This window comes from Cariama cristata, unplaced genomic scaffold, assembly GCF_000690535.1.
Source record: "Cariama cristata isolate BGI_N322 unplaced genomic scaffold, ASM69053v1 scaffold5556, whole genome shotgun sequence".
NCBI lineage: Eukaryota > Metazoa > Chordata > Aves > Cariamiformes > Cariamidae > Cariama > Cariama cristata.
The window spans coordinates 17511-40358 of NW_009623691.1; the positions used below are offsets into that span (position 1 = coordinate 17511).

Genomic DNA, 22848 nt, shown 5'->3' on the forward strand with positions numbered 1-22848 from the left:
CTGATCTGTATTAGCGTAGGTTAGTTCAGTGTTGTTATTAATTGTATATAAAGTATTGAACAGATGTGTACACACATACACTTTTTTATAGATATGGTTTTTTTTCTGACAATTCCTTGCACTGCTGTCGAATTTTGGCGTATTTGACTCTTCAGAACTGGTGATGTCTGGTTCCATCTTTCTCCAAAAGTGTAAACTAGATTGGCAGACAGTTAATCTGTTATGTGCTAATCTGCTTAATGAAGTCAATGGATGTCCTAATGTAATTTTTAAAATAATATCAGTTGTATAATTTTATTTAAACAATTGTTAGTAACCATTAATCCTTCCAGTCAGCTTAATCAACGTATTCTTAAATCCTAATAATTTTCTCTCTAGGCAGAACTAGTGAAAGGGAATCTGCAAAGCGTTGGGCTCACGCTCCGCCTTGTGCAGTCCAAGGAAGAAGATGCAGGGCACGTTGTCATTGAAACTGTGACTCCAAACTCACCTGCTGCAGCTGCTGATCTACAGAGAGGAGACAGACTTCTAGCAATTGGCAGTGAGTAACATGTCAACTTTCCAAATAATTGTTACCTTGCAAACTGGGAGGACATTTGTGAGACTGCCTTTCTCAACAATTACAGTTATGCCTGGCGCTCATAATAAAAACTAACATTTATGTATTTATGGCCAGTTAAGGTTATCATTCACTCGATTAATTTTCTTGCATATTTATTTGCTCTTTATTCCAAAATACATTTGAATGTAAATATGTTTTAACTACTCTAAGAGTGATGCTGTGAGGTTCTCTACTTAGTTTCCTTCCAGTGATGTTATAAAATGTGCTTAGTTTACAAAGAAAACTGTAGTATTTTACATCCTAGGCCTGCATACTCAGCCTTGAACCTAAAGGTACTAAACAGAGTATGGAACAAGTAGTATAAACATGTTTTTGACTACCAGAGTAATTGTCTGAAATGTCAAAATGACCCAAGAAGGTCTGCTGAGTATTTGATAGTATTTTTATACTTTTAGTATCAATTTTTGTGAGCTCTGACATGTAGGAGCCTAAATATTATTTAGAAATCTACTCTAAGTAGTAGTTCTTTTATTTGAAGACTTTGGCCGAATCATAGCTGTCAGATAAGTGCTGCATTGAGGCAAAAAGTTACCCTTGACTTTTGTGGGGCAAGGCACTGTTTTGGTTTGTTGTTGTTTTTTTTTTTAAATAAAGATTCTGTTGAAGTCCTGAGGCATTATGAAGTGGATTGATTTTACTTTATATTCTACAATTTTAAATTAGACCATCTCCAGATATGGCTTGAATGCTTCTGTTTTATATGGACCCTGTCACCAATGGAGAACAGGATCGTAATCGTAAACCGTAATCAGAAACTGATACCAGAAATCTTACTTATTTAAACTTGAGAACTTGAGGGCACCTACACAATATGGCAGCGGACAGAAGGACAAATAAACCATTAACAAGAACAGTGGCTAATCAACTTGGTGGAAGGAGCAGATAGGAACCTGTTTATAATCATTAAGAAATAATGTAATATTTTCTATTCTACTGGATGTTGTGGGACTAAATAAAACATCATGGAGTAGGAACCATGAGTAGCTTAGTTTAAGTTGTTGGGGTTTGGGTACTGTCCAGGGATCTATAAAAACTAAAAAAAGAGTAGATATATCACTGTATATAAATAAGACTTTTAGAAATAAGCATAAGGACCACTGATAAATGTAAACTGAAATCACTCTACGGGAAGAATGGTAAAAGAAATTCTGCTAGGGTTATATTGTGAATTTGGAGATTATCTTCATCGTGTTGGTAGAGAGAGAAATGCAGAAAGAACTGCGTGATTATGAGCTATCCCAAATATCCCTGCATGTGACAGCAGGCACATTTCTTCTCTGAACATTAGCTGTATAAATAAGAGGTAAAGTAATTTTATATTTGGTTCTAGTAAGTCATTAAGATACTATGGAAGAGTTAATGTGTTGTAATACTGTGAAGATAGAACTTTATACACTTATAACATGAACTGCTTAAACTCTCTGCTAGCACAGTCGTATTAGGGTTTGTTTTTAAGATTTTCCCTGAGAAGTTCTACAGACCAGAGCTTAACCACTACAATGAGTTACTGTGATTAGGTACTGCCTCAATCACCATTGCATTGCACCAGTGATTTAAAAGGGTTGTGTGTAGCTTCAAACAGGCCATTGATGATTGCTCTAGAACAAGGGAACAGTCATTTTTACATGACCCCCTGCATGACTTTATTTGGACTGTGTGCTCTTTAAGATATTTTAGCTTGCATGTAATTTGTTGAATCTCACCATAGACTGGAGATACTGTCAAGCGGCTCTGAAAGTTGTGATGAGGAAGATGATTCAGTTCACTGTTCAGCCACACTGGGAATGTAGCATCATGCCTATATTTTGTTAACATATTGGAACTATTTTCTTTGTTAGCCTGTTTTCTGTTTTAATTATAACTGTATTTAAAGATACCCATCTCTTTTGAATCATTTGTTAAATACCTGCTGCTGAAAAGTCCAAACTTACAATAAGACCAAGGTTAAAAATGTTAGCATGTAAAATCAACATTACTCCATAAGATTATGGCATTAATAACAAACAGCAAACTGGAGTATTTATGTTAGTATCTTTTCCAGCTCCTGAAGTGATATATTTGTATGAATAAAAGGGAAAGGATCCATCTGTTATGTTTCAATTAAGCTTTTCTGTCATAATTGACTTCCTGTGTTAGTGACCAACAGTATTATTACCATTATTGAAGTTTGAATGTTTGTTGACTATATTTGGCCATTTAGATTGTTATAATTGAAATTTAACATTTTTTGTCTTTTTTAATAGGTGTTAAAATCACATCAACTGTCCAAGTGTTGAAGCTTATTAGACAGGCTGGGGACAGAGTTCTAGTTTTTTATGAAAGGCCTGTTGGGTATAATCAGCATGGTTCAGCACTGCAGGATGGATTTGGACAATTGGAAGATACTGCTTTCTTGACACAGTCAGAAGATGACCAAGCTAGTTTGTCAGCTGATGTTGATAACAGAGATTTTGATTCAGAATTTGAGGACTTAGCTTGTGAATCACCTGACCAAAAAGAAGATCTGCCAACAACTCAAAGTCCCAAACGTTCAGTAGTAATACTTGCTGCTAAACCACTTGGAACTATATCTCCAATTCTGAATCGAAAACTACATTTAGGAAGTTACCAGACAACATCAAAAACACAACAAAAAGATGGAGCTAAAGTGGCAACAGCCAAAACTATTGAGAGTTCAGATGCATCACAGCAATCAGGTAAACAATCACAAGGATCCAGTACTAAGCCTCCTGTGCCACCTAGGCCACAAAGTAAGCCTATTTTGCCTCCTAGTGAAACTCAAAATCTGTTAGAAACTGGAGGTGTATCTTCTGAAAAACCAGAGAGACCACCTCCACCTACAAATAATGGAGATAAATGTACAGAGAAAGTAGTAAAGAATAATGACCAAATAGAAGACCCAACAGTATCAAAAGTAATAACAGCACCAAAACAAGATACATTGAAAGATGGACTTTCAGAAAATGCACGTAGTTACAAAGATAGTGGAGATGATCATCAAACATGGGAATCACCAGAAATTCCTTATAAAATCCGGCAAGGCCGATGGCCAAGGACAAGAACATCCTCCTGTCTATTTGAAGTAGAAGGATACCATAAGTACCTTAATGTTGCACTGTGGTGCAGAGACCCTTTCAAAGCAGGTGGTTTTATCTGCTTAGGATATGCAAGCATAAAACTTGAAGAAATTGCTTTAGATTGTATAGCTACATCCTCAATGGAATACATTAGAACAGTTAAACTGGATGCTCCTACACCTAAAGCAGCAGTCACTAGAACAGCATTGCGGAATTTGACAACCCATAAGGGATTCAATGAAAAGTTTTGTTATGGTGATGTGACTTTACACTTCAAATATTTAAAAGAAGGTGAAATAGATGATTCAAACTTTCTCCTGGAGAAAGAAAGGGAAAGTCACTTGGAAGAAGAAGCTCGTGCGCTTCAGAAAGAGGATCCTTACTTGGGACAAATTGTTCTTACGGAGAACAAGCATAACTTTCAAGATACTCAGTTTCAGAATCCAACTTGGTGTGATTACTGCAAAAAGAAAGTATGGACTAAAGCAGCTTCGCAGTGCATGCTATGTGCTTATGTTTGCCATAAAAAATGTCAAGAAAAATGTCTAACTGAGACACCCTTTTGTGTAGGAGCTGAAAAGCGACTTGATCGAACTGTGGGAGGTTGTAGAGCAGAAGGACAGGAAGCTCCCCAAGCTGCATCCTCTCGTGTTGATTCAGAGTCTAAATCTGTTAACAGAACTACAGGTTTGACTAGGCATATCATCAATACAAGCACCCGGTTGTTAAACCTTCGTCAGGTCCCCAAAGCTCGCCTTTCTGAGCAAGGAACAGAGGTGGTAGAACCTTCACCAAAGCACACACCAAACACTTCTGATAATGAAAGTAGTGATACTGAAATCAGCGGGCCAAGCAGTCCTTCAAAACGTGCAGCAAGTACTGGGATAAAGTTGGTCCGAAAGGAGGGTGGTCTAGATGACAGTGTCTTCATTGCTGTTAAAGAAATTGGACGTGATCTCTATAGAAGTTTACCTACGGAGGAGCGTTTTCAGAAATTAGAGTTTATGTTGGATAAGCTGCAGAATGAAATAGACCAGGAGCTGGAAAATAATAATTCACTTGTTAAAGAAGAAAAAGAGATAACCGACGCAAGGAAAAAAGCTTTGATTTCTGCTGCACTGGTTAAGTCGGGTGAAAGACTGCAGGCCCTTACGCTGCTGATGATCCACTACAGAGCAGGCATTGAGGATATAGAGTCTTTGGAGAACATGTCATTAGAGCGGCAGTCCAAGAGGGTGACTAAAGATGCAGAAGAACCCAATATAGCAGAAGAAATGGATAACGAAGATGTCAGTCTGACGGAGGCTCCAACATTGACCATCATATCGGAAGAAACGGTTGATCCACCTCAATCAGTAGACTGATATTTACATATTTAGCCTTTGAAGGAATGGACTAAAAGAATACTTTGCACTTAATTACAAACACACACAAATTAAATTAAAACACTGGTATAATGTACATGTCCTAACCTCTCCACAGTTATTTGCTTGTGTAAGAGTACAGCTAATAATGGTTCTTCTCCAGCTACAGCACCATCATTTTGTTAAACTGGCTGGTTAAAACTACATTTTGGGGTTTATATTGGAAATTTATTTTTAATAACTTATTTTTATTTTTTCTAATTAATGTAACCTTACCATTTCACATTGATGTGTGTGGTGTCCTTTATATATTACTTGCCCCCTCCCTCCCCCCCATTTTTTTCTTTTTGAGCTAGTATTTTCAACAGGAAACTGGCAGGATTTTCAAAATGTTTAGTTTCCGTTGTATGATGAAAAAATTATAAGCTTGTTGCATGCCTAAGCTGATGACTGACACAGAAGTCACTGAGGGACCAGGCTTTAAAATGTTGATCACAGTTTTATTGTATGTCTTCTAGGTAGTGTATTTTTTGCCAAACATATCATGAAAGCAAACAAAAGGTCTTTCATTTTGTCTGTTATTAACATTTACTAAAGTTAATACTGCATATCATTTGTTTTCCATATTTTTGTTAAATACAAGAACTTTTCATAGTTTGTAATTAACGTGAAATACAGTAATGCTATGCTAAAAAAAGTCCTCCTTAGAACTTTGGGCTATTATATCTTGATTGAATAGATATCAAAGTACATACCAGTATCGCATAATAATTTAATTGGGAATATTTTTAAGATAAGAGGCTGGTTGCCTAACAGAACAGAATTATATGTTTAAGTGTTGTATTATCTGATAACCTGATAAAGGAAAATTGTTCTTCACAAGAGTTGGAGGTTTCATTGCATTCTATGAAAAAGCATGTAATAACAGTTTAAGTAATTTAAAAAAAATTAATATTTTGCTGCAGACTTTATCATTTCAGAAAGCTTAAGGTACAAAATACTTTACAAAATAGCTAAACATGTTCTCTCAACAATTTTGAGTAATCACGTAGTGGTAAGTTGCATTCAGCTTCTCAGGCTGCAGAGACGGTCTGAGCAAAAGGATCACCTTTGTCAGAGAAATGTCTTATAGTGTATATAACATGCTTTGAGTCAAATTCAGTGAGTCCAGTAGAGATGAGGAAGAATTTCAGCCAGCAGCTTTTGAAAAGAACTATCTGGTCTTGTGCTATGTGTAAACTGCAGATCTTAGCATCACCTGGCTAAGGCCATTGTTCTTATTTATTTCCTGTAAACATGTCTTTGTTTCATCTTCTGTGTATAGAATTGCCGTATAAAATACCATCTTTATTTTAGGTACTATGTTAGGTACTGGTATCATTATTACTGGTATCACTGGTGGTAGAAAAAAATTCCTTTGTGGAAATGGAGTTGAATCTAAGACGGTAAAATAACTCATATAAATTTTCAGGCAGTCTGTAATGTACCTCTCCATTAAATTTGCTTCTTAGTTTATTTTGTGATGGGCAAAATTAAGAAGCAATGGTTTTCACAGATGGAAAAGCATACTTGTACTCCTAAACAAAACGGTTACTTCCACTCATACAACTACTTGCACTTTTTTGTGAGTTCTGGGCAGTTGATACTTACTTAGTTGATGTATGGAAAACACTATCCATGCTAAAATAGGCATGTGACACTTCTGAAATTAAGCTTCAGCAAATAATCGCACAAAATTAGCTCCCCTGACTAAAAGTTATTTAACCTATACTTGCTTGAGATGCATATTAAGACTTCCCCACTTCATTTTCTCAGTGGCTTACCATTGGTGGTGATCTGCATTCAATCTCCATCAGTGTTTGCTCTTATGGACTACTATAGAGGTTTTCAAATATATCCAGGTACTTCATTTAAACCCTGGTACACATGAAGGAGCTGTGAAAACAATGCAAATACTGATTTCAAAGACACGTTCATGGTTCTAAATTGACTTGTGTAATACAGTGGGCAAGAAAAGCTGGATATAGTTTTCCTCGTATAGTATTGCTAATGATGATTGTAAGAGATAAATTAAACGTAGTGCAATATTTTTAAATATACCGAATGGGAAAAGGGCAAAATAGTTGTATTTTAGTGGTAAGAAGGAAAACATAAATTCCTATCTGGCATTAATTACAATAAACAATGAATCTCAAGGGGAAAATTGTAATACTACATTCCTGATGTAATCTTTGCTTCATGCTTGACTGTAAATAGCTGAAAATAAAGAATACCACAGAAACCAAGAATATCTTGACTTAATGATATCTGGATAGGTGGCAGCTACACACATTTGCAGAAGATCTGCCTAATATGATTTTGTTGGCTATTATTTTATCATGAGAATAAGCTTTAATAAAATAGTTTTGCTAAATTATCAACTTCTTTGCATTGTGTTAATATTTTTTTAAACATTTGTATTGCAGTAGTTTATCATTTAAAGCCACTACTTTAAAGGAGAAAAACACACATTTTTGCATTAAATAAAACTACTGATTGCTGAATTAATTGGGCTTTTATGCATTCTTTCTATTTACATGTGCATTTATTTTTGTTCTACACTGTTTAATAGTAGATTTATTTTTTTTCAAAATGGTAATTGCAGTTGATTCTTTGTGTAGCTAGAGAATCTTATAAAATGCTAAGGATATTTGTGGGGCTTTAAGACCTCCAAGCACTGCATGAATAATTATTGAACAGCAGTATCGGTGATAGTGACTACTGCCAGGGTTACATTAGGGGAAAAAATTGCCTAAGAAAAATTCTTCTGACTTGTCCTGTCCTTCAGAAAATTTTAATGAATAATAACTAAACAAATCCTTACTGCTTACTAGCTCCTTTTTATCCAATCAGCTTTTCCTTATAATTCCCTATCCTTATTTTTCTCCCCTCAAATTTGAAATAAAACATGTGGAAGTTTTTATTTCTGCAGGGGAGGACTAGCTAGTGGGAGCAAATTAATTAAGTGACTTTATCACACTTAAATCAGCACAGATCAAAATATGGAAGAACTCAAATTATTCCAGGGCAGAATGGGGTTTTTTGGTGTATTTTCTGTGACTAAAGTTACTTCCTGACAGTCAGCAAAAAGGGTTTGATTGATTATTCCTCCAAAAATCCAAAATGTAGAATAATCCCTAAATATCTGTTTTGGGGGGAAAAGGTAACATAGAGAGCCCAAACATGGGTGTCTGCGTGGCTCTTAATTCTGTCTGCCTCTGACTTCGGGTGGACCAGGAGCAGAGCAAGAGCATGGAGGAACCAGACGAAGCTGTGTGGGTCTACTGAGCAAAGCGTGGTAAGGCGCTCATCCATAAGGCCCCGGTAGAAACCTGGCTCCTGTCTGCAGAAGAGGAATGTGATCAGTTAATCTGTCCTTGGGCCTCCTTCTCATGCTCGTTTTGTGTTGCAGATTAATGAGAACTCTTCCTTAATTTTGATGTGCTCAAAAGTTCAAAACCAAGCCATGAGGTAAGCCATTCTGTGCTTTTTTAAAGTATATGTAAGTTGCTATGTTTGCATTACTTTTATCCTTGTGAATTTAAGCAATACATTGGTTAATCAGCTGACAAATAAGTGAATGTGTGATAATTTAGAATTCTAACATTGATATATTAGTTTCAAATTTAATTGAATTAACAATTTCATGTTGACCAGAATTGTTCAGTGAAGCTAAGTAAAATAGCTTCTCTTGAGGCAAAGTTTCAAATATCTAAATGATCTACAACATTGAAATCTGAACCTAATATAAATAATCATCAGTCTGCACAATTGTTACTTATTCGGTGGCGGTGAAGTACTCAACATCTGCCAGAATCTTGGTTTATGCTGTATTAACGTCTGTCTCCAAACACCTCTCAGCCTTGAAGGAAGGATTTTCATCTGTTATACATACAAAAGAATGCAATCGAAAATACACCACTACAAAAATCTGTAAGCGGATTTTTTCAGATCAGCTGTAGGACCTATTGCTTGGCCTTTCACACCATTTAAGCCTCCTATGATGTCTTGTCAGAATCTTCACCCTTATTTAAAGAACAGACAGGGCCGTTGCCTGGTACTGCACATTTTGGCCGTACCGATTTCCCAAAAGTTAAATCTCAAACCAGCAGCCACATGACAGACTGATTTTGGAAGCTATTGCAGTTACTTAAACAAGTTGCATGAAAATGTTTGTCCTGAGATACAAATGGACTAGAAATGAGGAGTGCTTTCCCACAACCTGAAGTAGATCTTGGCTTTTCTCCCTAGCCGGTATACAGTAAAACAGAATGCATAAGGCAAATCATGAGGGGAATTCTTTCTTTTTTTACTTTATTTTTACTTTATTACAATAGATCATGAACTTCTTTCAGCTAACTTTATTTTAATGCGATCTGAATGCATAATTATTGACAAAGCAATACTTGAAGTTTGATCCACTATATTCTTCATATTTTCTGACCATAGTATATACACTTTACAAAACTATATGTAAACATAGTATCTATGCTGTAGTACATAAAATGTCTGCAATTACATGAAAGAAGGCACATAAAGATTTTAATTGTACAAATTAAAAGATACACCACAGTTGATAAGGACATTGAGATTCATTTTAAAATGCTTTCTTTCAAAGTCTGATTTTTCTCAGTGCGGGTAGGAACTACCTGATACAGTGCTTTACTTGTATTAGACTGTGTCCCCAAATATTAAGAGATACTGGCAACAAACTGGTCATTTTTTTCATTAGTTTTAGCAAAGCTGATGTTTTAACTCATTTTAAAAAAATAAATATATATTGAATTTCTAGATGTGTCTGCAAATGCATGTGAAATGCATTTTTGGGTTTTGTTTGAACTGCTTATGTTATCAGCTTACTTTCAGTACATCCTAAACACTGATACTGCAGCTTTTCTTAACCAGTCACTTAAGATGCATCTAAAATAAAGTTGAGATATGTGTGAGAAGTGTCTTCACCCTGCTCTTATTCCCTTTAAGGGAAAGGAACAGTGTACGTTCATACCTACTTGTTTACCCAGTGTTGTGTGTTTTGGAGGCTTTATACTGCACAAGTGGTGAACAAATTAAAACTTCATTAAATAGTACTGGTATCAATAAACAGATGAGTGTAAAATACTGTTGTTTTCCCCAACATTCCGTGAGTGGTTCAGGGAGAGTTCATTTTTTAAATCAGCAAAGTAGTTATGCCTTTTATTTTACTAATGTATGACCTAAAGTTGATGAAAAAAGTGATAACGATGTCCACACTCTGAATTCCAACCTTCAGCTCCTCTCACTGTGCTTACAAGGGTGCAATTCAAAAGGATGCGAATGGGGTAGGCTTTCTTTTGAGCTTTGCTTTCCCCCACCCCTTCCAATTAGAGAAGAAAGACCCAAGCTCTTGACAGTAACTTCTGACTCCAAACAAAATATGAAATACTGTATGTCAATGAGTTGACTTTAAAAAACAAATAGTTACAATTCACATGTTTATACAGATTTATACTACACATTTAATAAAAAATATAGTGTAATATTCAATAAAATTAAATACACAAATAAAGATTAACACTATACAAATCCTCTATAAAAGCTTTTCCCCCCTCTTACAAGGCGGTTAGGAGTCTGCTTTATAACCATGGGCAATGAATAATGTACCTTTGGGGTTTTTGACCGTTTCACCATTAAATGTACAGTACAACTAAAACCTATTTCTGGATGAGATGTTTCACATGAAACACTGCGTTTTGTACACCAAAACATGTTATATAGCTTTTCATGTTATTCATCGCTTTCATATTCTTCTTCTTCATCACCTATGGGGTAGGACTGGATGTTGTTCTGGGTATACATTTTGGTTTTCACAGGACAGTTGTGATCCATGAGTATTGCCTAAAAGAAAACAGAGAGTGAATATTAGCATTTCTGCTTGGTATCCAGACAGCTGCATCCACCATTCAGGGGTTCACCTCTCTGCCCTGAAAGTAGAACCCAAACTGATTTCAATTAGGGTAAATCAAGTCCATACATCTGTGTGAGGTAGGATCTTGGCCCTAAAGACATCACCAGCAAATTTTTATTACCTTACTGGAACCAGTATTTCAGCCCATGTATTGAATTGAAACATGTCTACCTGCTCTCCAGTTACAGTAATTTCTTTCTCTTGTACTTAATCTCTATCTAAAAGCTGGATGAATGAGCAAGAAGAGTCCTATTACCTCAAGCTGAGTCACCCTCACCAGCTTTTCTTTTCCCACCCCTTTCTCTGGAGCTCCAGAACAGCGTAACTGGGCTCTGCTGGGAGTGCTGGTCCACATATTGCGACTGGACACCCACGGCAAGCTAAAAGTGATTATCAGAGTTAGGGGCCAGCTACAATATCACATTTTTTTGGATGAATAATAATGCAGTCTGTACTCAGAGCAGTTGTGTAGCATACTTCGTGTTGAATGTGATTAAGTTCGGGTTTAAATTAATTACGCAAAGAGCACAAATTAGCAACTCTCCTTTTGAGTCTTTTCAAACCCGAAAGAAATGGCAATCACTTCACTGCCACAAGCCACTTTGGGAATAGGAGTCACTTGGCATTTAAAGGAAAGAGATCCTGTCCCTTCAGTCATCACAAGTGAAACCTTGTCAGTGACCAGGGAAGCACACAATAAACTTCATATCTCTAGCAAACAACAGCAGCTTTTTTTTTTTTTCCTTTCTGTTCCTCAGCCTTAGTCAATGTGAAAAAAAAACATTAAAAAAAAAAATTAAAATCAGTGAAGTCTGCAAAGGTCATGACAAGGGATTATCTGGAATCTCCAGGATTCTGCAGTCCAAATATGTGCAAAACGAAAGGTCTCTGGCCTCATGTACGCCACCATTTCAGCAAGGTTCATTTTTTTTTCTACCTGCTGTTCTGTTCATGCCAGAACAAAGCGTGAGCAGGATCCGCAGCAGGTGCTGTCCTTACCCTGCAGAGATGGGGGGCTGCATAGTAAGACCATGGCCATGCAAACATTACATTTTCTTTTCACTCGAATAAACAATTAGCAACTACATTTTGGGCCCAAGTCCACCTTGTTCAGCAAGAGCGAGGATGAAGTAGTGGGTGGGCTAGCCCTACAGGTGGTGACGGATGTTGCACCAGAGATTGGTACTTGTTTTCCAGGATTTTCCCAGCTCTGGAATGACAACAGGGATGGTTCTGCCTACTGACTGCACTGCCTTGTAATTCCTTTGGGAGCTTCCCATCCTCTTGCTGAGCAGAGGAAACTTTGTGAGCAAAGCAATGGATCGCCTCCTGCAGCAAGAGGACTTTTGAACCTAACGTAGTGTAAATCTATAGGAACAGCAAGCCGTGCAAGTAGCAGAGTAGGGGAGCAGATTAAGGACGTTATATGAAAGGGCAAATTGCGCTACAAAATGGCAAAAGAAGGGAGAGAGGAGAACGATATAGGAGAGGAAATGAAGGAAAAGGACTACCAAAGCATGTATCTTATTTTTTGGGGGGGATGGCAGGCTAAGCAAACAGTGAGCAATAGGAGCAAAATGTTCCTGCAGGTAAATCTGTGGGTGTCCTGGAGCAGGACTCAGGGGACAAGCAGGGGAACTCCTCACTCCAGGTCTTGTGGAAAGTAGACTTTTACATTTACTCGGAGAGCAAATGTGAACATCAATGGGAAAACAGTCTGTTAGAGGCTGTTAATCAGTGTCACTTTTGACTTAGGTCTCAGTCCCTAATTTTAGGGATGTGTCATAACAGATTTGCCTGCTCTGAGACTCAGCCCTAGGTACCCAGAGGACTGGGCAAGATGGTGATTTGGCCAAGCATCATCCTTCTTACGCACCATACAGTGGCTGGGGAGCACTGACTGCCCTAGAAAATCACCTAATTGGCAAAGTTATGTTAAAAAATAAGAGTCAGGATAAGACCAGTGGTACAGACAGGATAAGGGAAGTCATTAATTTGTAAGGGCAGGTGATCTGTATGGAGGAAGAAGGAGAGGAAGAAAAAAAAATATGATGCAAAATATACCCTAGAGGACCATGGGGAAAAAAAAAAAAAAAAAAAAAAAAAAAAAGGTTGAGGCACACAGAAGAATAAAACAAAATTTGTCAATACAGTTCTGGCACTTCGAGGTAGACAAAAATGCCTTTTATACTGACTCCACCACAGTGTAGGCTGTTGCAGATAATGTCTGCTGGACCCTGTTTCATGATAATCAAATTAGTGACTTTGTAAAACGTAACTAATAAAAACCTTTTCTTTATACATCTTGGACATTAAAAAAACGGGGAATTCATTCCAAAGATGATGCATGAGGGTGAAACAAACTGTGCTGGTCCCATTTTGGGGAAGTTAGAGGCAAAGATGCAGAAAGGAGTTATCATTTGTTTCACTGAAAAAAAAGCCAAAAATAAAAACATAGACAGAAACCACGTTATGCTTACCATTTTCTCCTCTTTGGCAGGTGGACTTCGAAGGAAAAAGCACAGGGGAGCAAAGAGGATATCCACAATCCCTATAATTGTCATGAGCCATGGAAATCCAATGGCCTTCGCAATGGCACCACCCGCAGAGGGACCTGGTATAAATAAAAACCCTTTTCTGAAGATTGCTCAGACACAAAATTTGCAAGTGTCACTTGAAAGAACAGTAATTTTATATAAAAACTCCTGCTTTACAAATTGATTTGAGGAATGTAAAGGCATGTTTGTAATTACAACATAAACCTTTCCTGGCTCCATACTCCACATTCATTGAAGAAATTAGAGATGCTCCAAGGGGCATCTGTATCATGTACTCAAGGAGGCAGGGGGTCAGTGGGGAATTATTCCCCTCGCAGATTATTAGGAACACAGCTGTGGTGGTAGCTTTAAATGTTCCCAAGGCCTCTTTCCTAGGGATATTCTCTTTGTGTTCAGTGCCTGACACCTTCAAGCCTCTTACAGCTAATAAGGCTGAGCATGGCATTGTGGCAGAGGAGGGGAGCAGATGCCGAAGACTATACCCTCTGCTTTCATTTCTAGTCCAAAATAAGAAGCCCTGCTCATAAAGCCTGAGATGCCCCTGGGATTCACACCTGGCATCGTAACATATTCTCTTTTCTTAACTGTACATCGTAGGCAGGAAAAGGGCTGGACTTACCTATGGCAAAACCCATGCAAAAGGCAACATCAGCTATTGCGTACACACTGCCATAGACTGATACATGACGCAGATCTACGAGGTAGCCCATAATTGGCATCATGGAGGAGTCCACCATTCCTGGGAGGGAGGGAAACATTTTTCGGGAAAATCCTGGCTTTTTTTTTATTTTTAATGACTTGGCCAACTACATGCTAAAAGGGCTGTAAAAGCAACTAAAAGGATGCTTGTTCTTAAATAAGCAAAAGATTTGTGTAAAAATAGACTGTATTATGATCTGTGCTTTTTATGGTCTATACATGTCCATAAGTGATCTCAGACACAGTAAAGATGTATACGCGGCTATAAGAAGTCATTGTAATTTTTCTTACCAATGGCAAATCCAACTCCAAAATTTGGTGCTATGAGCCCATAAATATTTTTAGCAAATGGTACCTATAAAGGAAATTTCAGGCAGTTAGTTATGTCACACTGCACATGCTAATGAGGTTAGTTTTCTTTTTCTAAGATAAATTCTCCAGGTAGTTATGGCACGCTTTGTACAGATGTGAGAGTTAGAGTTTTATCCTTCTACTGCGCAACCATTTCAGACAATCATGCCCTTAAACCACTGACACAGTTACTACTATGAGCAAGAATAAACTGTGGAGTGACAGCTCAAAAAAAGGACCATCCTCCTCCTTTCAGAGCCAGTTATCTTTAAAATAATTGAAACACTGAAATTTGAAAGTACTCAAAACTCTAATCTGGAACCAATTAACTACACATTGTTTAATAAAGTATCATAAAGCAGAAACTTCAGCAAAATCTCATGGGGAAGCACATATTTGAAGATGAACACACAAACATTTAGATGTTTTGAAAGATACATGATCTTCTACTTACGCATAAAATACTTATTCCCACAATTAGCATCCCGAGTAAAGCACAAAGCCACCTATCAAAGAAGAAACATCACTCAGAGACTGATGATACCGAGATGTTAGAGCTGATCTTGAATGTTTCAAAGTCATGTCTGAAGTGCCAAGTTACACAACCAAAGTAGCAACATGCTCAAAAAAGCGATTTTGCTACTATAGAACAAATTCTAATAATTTCCACTATCAATAGGAAAACACTGGAAATGGTACAAGAACAGAATGCAAGATTATTAGTATTTTTAAATTAAGCATACCTTCCCATTTTGTGTGCAAGTATCCCAAAAAGATTAGTCCCAATGAGATAAGAGATACTAGCTGGAATAAAAGCAACGCCTGAAAAATACGAATGAGATGTTTTATCAGCAGGGATCTGAGTGAAGTGTCAGAAGAAACTAATAAATTCCAGACACTGCAATTTTGATTTGAACGCATCTAATAGAGTCCTTGTGCATAGCCCAAGGAATCAAATATCCGGTTTGTTGCAGCCTTCTCATGAAATCTAAGGACATCATCTCTGAAATGTGGGAGTGATGTGAGACCTTTGAAAAGAGTTTTTCAGCATCAGCTACAAGAACTGGTATGGGAGAGGGGACAGAACAACAAAGAGCAAAAAGTTTATATCTAACTACAATAAGCTTTGGGATAGGTCAAGGAAAGCAACTCTTGTGCAGTTGCAAGGCTTATGGAGCATATGCTCAGCACATGCAGCAAGCCCAGAGGGGTCAGGGGTGGGTGAATCCCTCCGGAGGAGGGGACAGCAGGACTGCTGCAGTGGCTTTGCAAGTCATGGTCCCCCTCCAAGCCTTCAATGCCATGAGGCCTCGTGTTACAAGTGAGTTTGTAATGCCATGGTATGGGTCTTGGTCAGGCAGCGACTCAAGTCGAGCTTATATCAATAATGTAAAGGTGAAAAAAACCCAACACTTTAAAACATGGTTCTGAAATTATTTAGCCAATATATTTACAGTAAAAGTTAATTTTTAAGTCAGTTATTGGTTCAAATTTAAAAACTAATTATCTGTAATGACTTGCAGATGAGGGCACCTAGGTAAATTCCTTCTGACCCTGATGGGAGGGTACCCGGACCTTCCCATCTCCCCCACATCCACTTGGAAAAACATACTGTTGGGACCAGCAGTTTTTTTCTAGTCTTGAGGTTTCCACAGCAGCGGCTGTATCTGAAGTAGATGCTGGCTGCACGGTGGACAGAAATATCTCTGGTTTAAAAGCCAGTTACAGTCTGGACTTGAGGATTCATCCTCTCCCTACACATAAGTGGCAGGGCAGGACCCAGCCAGAGGGGAAATATCCAGGGAAGAAATGCGAAGGGAGAGCGTGGTGTGCCATTGCCTCGGCTGCCTGGAGAGCACCAGGGAGGATGATGCAGGGTGAGAGCAGGGACTGCCCTCGAGAAGAAGACATCATATGAAAAATATCTGAGAGGCAGAGGAACAGGGTGGCTGTGCCTGATGCTGGATCCTGGTGCAACGGTGATGAATAGTTCATGTGTCTTGCCAGAAGTAACACATAGTATTTTTCTGTTGTTCCTGTTCAATTTTGTGCTGTTTTAAGAAAAATAAAACTGGAAAACCTGACAAAACTGGGAAAGTCTGATAAACTAGCACATGCCACGACAAACCTTCGATTTGGTCACTGTTAGATCAGGTAATTCAGATTACATTACAGTACACAATCAAACCATCTCCTTTAAGTGTATATGCTCCTGGTCTTTCACCAAGGCAACACAGATTTTCTCATTTCCTGCCTATTCATAGTTCTTCCTATCTCTCTGATATTCATAAGAAAAAAAAAATCGAGAGGGAATTTTTAGCACAGCAATATCCTGTGATTAAAATCCTTGTGGGTTACAATGGTGATGCTGGGGAAACATTTTCACCTGTCTAACCGCAGCTACTTTGGTACTGCTTGGAGCTATCTGTTTACACCCAATAGTCACACGTAGCAGACCTTGACAGCTGTAAAAAAAAAATAATAAAATACTACAAAGACTTGTTAAATAGGACTTGCAGGTTGGTGTGTAAGCTGTGGTATACTGAAGCAGAACCGTAATTTTCTAAATAAGCTTTATATACAGTAACATTATTTGATCAAATCAAGGTTCTTTATACCTTCTTCAGATCATGCTTCGAACAGCTGGATCTCCAAATTGCATAAGATAATCATTTGCTTAAAACCCTGCAGTTCAAGATATAATTTAAGAGGCTTAAAAACTTTAATTAATGCTGTCAAATCAGACAAAGCGTAATGGAGTCAATTACTTATATCATTAAGGGGTAAAATTAGTCTTAATTTAAAATTGATATTTTCCTTCTAGGAATGTCTATTCAACTAAGAGATTTACAAATCTCGTTTCCATTGCACCAGTAATATGAAACTCTACTGAGGGAGGTAGATAAGCAATGTTTCTTTGTGAGGTTTAAAATATCCAAGTTTGTGTGTTAATTTTGCTGCATTACAGGCTAGCAGTCATTACCATGTTCAACAGTAAAGCAGCACATTAAGGATTGCTACCTATGGCCACCCTAGATCTGAGTTGCATTAATTCGAACTAAGGTCTGTGCTTTCTGTACGGTGTAGGGACACCTACGTTAACATAGAGTAGGGATATTAGTCAGATGCTAGCTGAACATCATTTTCGTGAAGGATTTTTCTTTTTCTTTCAAATGCCGTATATTGATATTAAAAAATACCCTCATGAAATGTCACAGCACCGAACACTTCATGAACTTTATCAAATAGCTGTATGTTGTATTTATAATGGTAACTCTTTCCTACAAACTAATAAAAAGGTAAACATCAGTTAGATTGATGCACAGGATCAGCACTATGCATTGTGGCACACGAGGGCCAGGCAACATGCTCCCAAAATCATTCACATCAACCTCCCGCACACTTTGACACTCATTGGAAGTTAGTCCATTTTCTCCTCCCCCCCCGCCCGCCCCATTCACCTCAAAGAAAAAAGTAACAGCCTCAATTTTACTCTCTAGTCTAACTTGATACATGGGATAAATTCCCAGTTTGCCTGTGGACACTGCTGTCCCGAGACTGTATCCCTGTCACAGGTTATAAGGTGGTCCAAGTTGGGGCTCTCCCATTGCTTTCTGTTGAATGGGATGACTAAGCAACCACTGAAAGGGTGTCAAATCTATCAAATTCAACGGAAAGTGCTCTTGACATCCTTGGTGGCCACATTTTAAGTAAAGTCTATCCTTCTCCCACATGTTACCAGGAGCAGCCCTGGAAGGAGTATATGTTGGCATAAGCACGCTCTACATCAAACCTAGCGCACCTGCTGCAGATTTCTGTGGCTGGCTGCTCCTGCCCATTCAAACCACGAGCTGAGGATGGATTCCCTCTGGGAAAAACCCCAAACAAACTGTTTTGCCCTGCTGAGCTGGCTCTGCGACTCAACGGGCAACTTGCAGCCACCCCAGCCAACACTCACTGCCAGATCCGCTGCTGGGGCTCCCAAAGGAGCCGGGACAAGCACAGTGCCATGGCTGCCTGCATCTATTTCTCCTTGCAATATGAGTGTTGCCCCTTACTGGAGCTTCTATTGCAAAAACGTCAATCCACTGTCTATTTTTCTTAGAGATCAATGTTTGCAATTTGCAATTGACAATTTAAAGATAGGAAAACAAAATAAAAATTACTACCCTGAAGCATATAAGGACACCATCATTAACAGGACCAGAACTGAGGCAATCATCAGACAAAATACAAAGATGCAAATAATATACTGTACTTTACCAAGCTGCCATTTTTCTGAACACATGGTCTCCATCATCCAGATGGGTAAAGCTGGTTCAAGCATAGCAATCGCCATGTTTGCAAAGCAGATTGATCCTTGAAGAAAGAAGCGGGGGGAGGGGGGGGGGGAAGTAGGAGTAATTATTTCTTTTGACTATGAACAAAAAGTCACGCAAAGAATGGATGCTTTTACATAAGACATTGTGCTTTTTACAGTCCTGTTTTTCATGCATCAGAGGTTGATCAATGTTAAATAGAACAGAATTTAAAAATCACTGAAGACTTTCTATGTGTTTCTGTTCTCCTAGAAATTCTACAATAAAGGTTAAGCTACTTTCATAATGTGAAAATCTGCAGTAAGCTTGATGACATTTAGAAAGTTCATGAGGTCTGACTGTTGTACAAATGATTAGCTAAAACTACAGTCCTTTGGTCTGTCTAGTCTCCTGGGGCCAAACCGGAGCCCTGTTGTGTGAGAGGCCCAGGCTCTGACCCTATGCCTCCGTCATCTGAGAATGACTATGACGAGACGTGGAGGTCTTGATCCTAAAAATACCAAGAGACAACCACAGAGTTGTCTGTCCCCTACAAAAGGGAATTTTGTATGGAGATCCTATAGCTAGCAGCCAGTAAATCCATGCAGCAAAGCATGGGTCTGGCTCAGCTTGCCCAGTCCTATGAATTTCAAATGCTTCCAAATCTCTTTTGAGTTTCTGGACCTTTAGTCACCCAGACGCAAAGGATAACAAGCGGTGGAAGTGCTGATTCAGTCTTGCCCAGCTCAGCTCTGCCTGCAGATCCAGGCTCCAGTGGGTTTGTGTCAAGTTCATCTACCCTCAGTATTGCACTTCAGCTTTAGTGCAGGGATTATTAAACCCCATGGTATTTCTTTGGATTCAGCATGCCTTTCCCACTGACTCAAAAGACCCTGAGGCAGTCAAAGCCTAATGCACGGCAACAGGACACGTCCCCTCTGCTAATCCCTTACAAAATGGCTTTCAAGGGAGTTTGGAGCCACTGTTAGAAGTGACAACCTCAAACTTGTGTTCCCACTTTCATTCCTGTTATTTACAATCTCTGAAATTTAGGAAAATATTCTAGACTCTTACAGTTGTTTACTATCCAAATTTTACTTTTTTTTTTTAAAAAAAAAAGCAGCTTAATTTGTCTGAGGCCAGAGAAACATTTCTCCTAGAACAAGTTCCTCATCATACAGTTCAAAACAAAATGAGCACCGATGTCATTCTTTGCTCAAATCTGTCAGAGTGTATTAAACTGTGTATGCATGATTCCTCGAATGAACTTGTAGGCTAGCTGGCTTACTCCCTTCCCGGGGCAAGGAGCAACAGTTCAGCACTGCTTTACCCTAAAGATGAAAGGTTAGATCTAAAGCTAACCTTTCCACTCTGGTGCAAGCTCCCACTAGCACAGTGTCTGTAAGGAGCCCCAGCTAAACACCTCGGGGCTGCCCTCTTCCCAGCCAAAAATCAACCACGCTCAAGCGGCTTCCTTGGTGCTGGAAAAAAACATTTCAGGCTACACAAAGTGCAGCCAGAGGATGCAAGGCCATTCTAACTGAGATGGCTTAAATAGCAAAGGTCTTATTCTACTCTTAACAAACTTCACAAAGAAATAAGAAACAGGTGTGCATGCACATGTGAGTGGCATCTACTTCTCAGAAGGTCAGGAGGCGTCACCAGAGCTTACCAAAGTACTCAGGTATATGGTGAAAAAAGTACTGCAAATCTTTAGGATGTACCCCAAGAGAAAAGTGAGAGCCTGAGCTGGTACGCTGTAAATTCAGGGCAAAGTCCAATAAAGACCTTGTTAGCTTAGCAAAGCGTCCCCAAAGGGAGTTAATCTACCCCTGCTCCCCTCTGCCTTGCATGGAGCTGACCTTTCTTTAAAGGGCCATATGTCAAGGGCATAAATCCTGTATTCTTCTTTAAAACAGACTAAACATCCTGCATTGGCCAGAAGGTGTGCAATTGCAGCCCTCCAGCTGAATCCCGTCTCCGCAGCCAAGATCCCTCTCAGCTTTTGGCAGAGCACCGTAGACATCACTGGTATTTTTCTGTGAAAAAGCAGTTACCCAGTGAAAAGCTGTCGCACACCTTCTCAAGAGCCCACGTGCTCGTGATGATATCTGTCTCAACTCTCATTTTTGAATCAAATAGTTTAAACTAACTCATCTGGCCGTGCAACTTTGTCAGCCAGTAGCACCTAATGTTTCTTTAATCCATGCCAGTGAGATCTGGCTGCAAGAATGCCGCTGACTTCATTCGCTGAGCTCCTACCAGCAGTGACAAAACACGTCAGTAACGTTTCTTCTGCCTGGGTCAGTGGGTACTGATGGCACTGGCTTTGAAGCATCACCTCTGACACAATCCACATAGGAGGCAGAGTCTGTATTTGCTCACATTTCTTTTCTCCTGCAGAGGTTTCCATGTCAGCAGTTTCCCCTTGTCCTGTCCCTCTGATGCCCACATCTTTGTGACCTCCCCACCTGGACTGGTGGGTGCACATTCAACAGGAGAGGCCACAGCGCATCCTGCGATAGCTATTGCTGGCACCAAAGGTCACCAGGACCAGCCATAGGGATTGCGATACAGAGTGAGTGAACGAGAGCAGTGGCCTCCTGTCTGTTGTGACAGTCAACGTTATTAACTCACAGGCAACCAGGGTTTATCAAGGGAAAAAGCTATGCTTTCAGAAAGAAGAGAGAGGAACTCCATGCTTGAGTTCAAGACATTTTGTGTTAAAGAGTAATATTGTGCTATAGATAAACCAAATTGGTCAGAAAGTGCTTGTACTTTGAGAACACAAACAGTGATGACTCAAGCGTATGACGCACACTCAGGAGATTGAATCTGAATTTACACCATGAAATTAGTGTACCTAAATCAAGAGTGCAAGAAACACTGAAACTGTTAGCCCAGCTGCAGCATGCCTAAAATGTCCCTGGCTTTTACTGGCGGTTAACAAGTCAGCCCACTAGAGATGCAGTCAGTTTTTTGAGGTGGTTAACTGCCTTAAAACCCATTCAAAACCTGTAATCTCCCTGAGCAGTGCAAACCCAACGGGACTTTTAACCTTCTCCTCTCTAATCATTGTACCTGAATATTGTACACAGTGTGGGACCTCTACATTCACAGCATCCTTGTGAAGCGAAGACATGTTATCCTTGCTTAGATATGGAGAAATGTGGCATGGTGCCCTGACTGATTGCCCCAAGATGTCAGAGCACGGAGTTAACTCTGCCATCCCAACCAACCACTTACCCACCCTTCCTTGTTAGCATCAGGATCAGAAGTTCCCATCTTAGAAAATAAAGCAAGGAAAAATACCAAACTCCTTGGGGTAAGGGACAGCAAATGAAACTTTCAGACCCTGTTCACTGTAAAAAAGCAACAGCTTCAGAACTGAAGCAATTATCATTTAAGCAGTGTATTCCTGGTGCATCAAGAAAGCTTCAAATGAAGTGATGTGCACTCATAGGCCAGAAAAAAGGCTGAATTTATCGTTGGTATTTGGCGTTCAGCTCTCAGAAAACTAAATTTGGTCTGCAAAGGAAATAAAGCAGGGTCTTCGTGTTTCTGCCCCTCCAGACATCCTTTCCCTGCCTCCTGTTGTGTTCAGTTGCACTGGATTGAAGACGGGAAGGGGAAACAGGAGGCACGGGCAGTGCCTGCAAGCACGTGGAGGGAAGGAAGAGGCAAAAGAAGCCAGGGCAGTAAAGATAAGGTCTCTCTGACATGCACTGCCCAGATTCCAGGCTACCCATCCCTGAGTCTGCTTCACCACTTTGGGGCTCTAAGGCTGCTTTACAGAGCCCCGAAACATGAGCTGAAACAGCTTCAGAGAAGAGAATAGCTACAGAAATTGAAAGTCATACAGATGTGTTAGAAAATTGGAACAAAGTCCATTCCTG

At 39.2% G+C, this 22848-nt stretch overlaps 2 protein-coding genes across 2 annotated transcripts in view; one reads left to right on the forward strand and one right to left on the reverse strand.

Moving 5' to 3' along the window:
• PDZD8 (PDZ domain containing 8) overlaps positions 1–5063 on the forward strand; it is a gene marked incomplete at its 5' end in the record, with an annotated part of 5649 nt that extends 586 nt beyond the window's left edge. The window contains 2 exons of the mRNA XM_009702848.1: positions 379–541; positions 2866–5063. Coding sequence (XP_009701150.1) covers positions 379–541; positions 2866–5063 — 2361 coding nt within the window. The remainder of the gene's footprint in view (positions 1–378; positions 542–2865) is intronic.
• Positions 5064–10865: 5802 nt separating this feature from the next.
• SLC18A2 (solute carrier family 18 (vesicular monoamine transporter), member 2) overlaps positions 10866–22848 on the reverse strand; it is a 28625-nt gene continuing 16642 nt past the window's right edge. Inside the window, exons 9-15 of the mRNA XM_009702849.1 lie at positions 18918–19013; positions 15398–15476; positions 15109–15160; positions 14595–14658; positions 14224–14343; positions 13527–13660; positions 10866–10976 (exon numbers count right to left, since the gene is read on the reverse strand). Of these exons, the coding sequence (XP_009701151.1) occupies positions 10866–10976; positions 13527–13660; positions 14224–14343; positions 14595–14658; positions 15109–15160; positions 15398–15476; positions 18918–19013 (656 nt within the window). The remainder of the gene's footprint in view (positions 10977–13526; positions 13661–14223; positions 14344–14594; positions 14659–15108; positions 15161–15397; positions 15477–18917; positions 19014–22848) is intronic.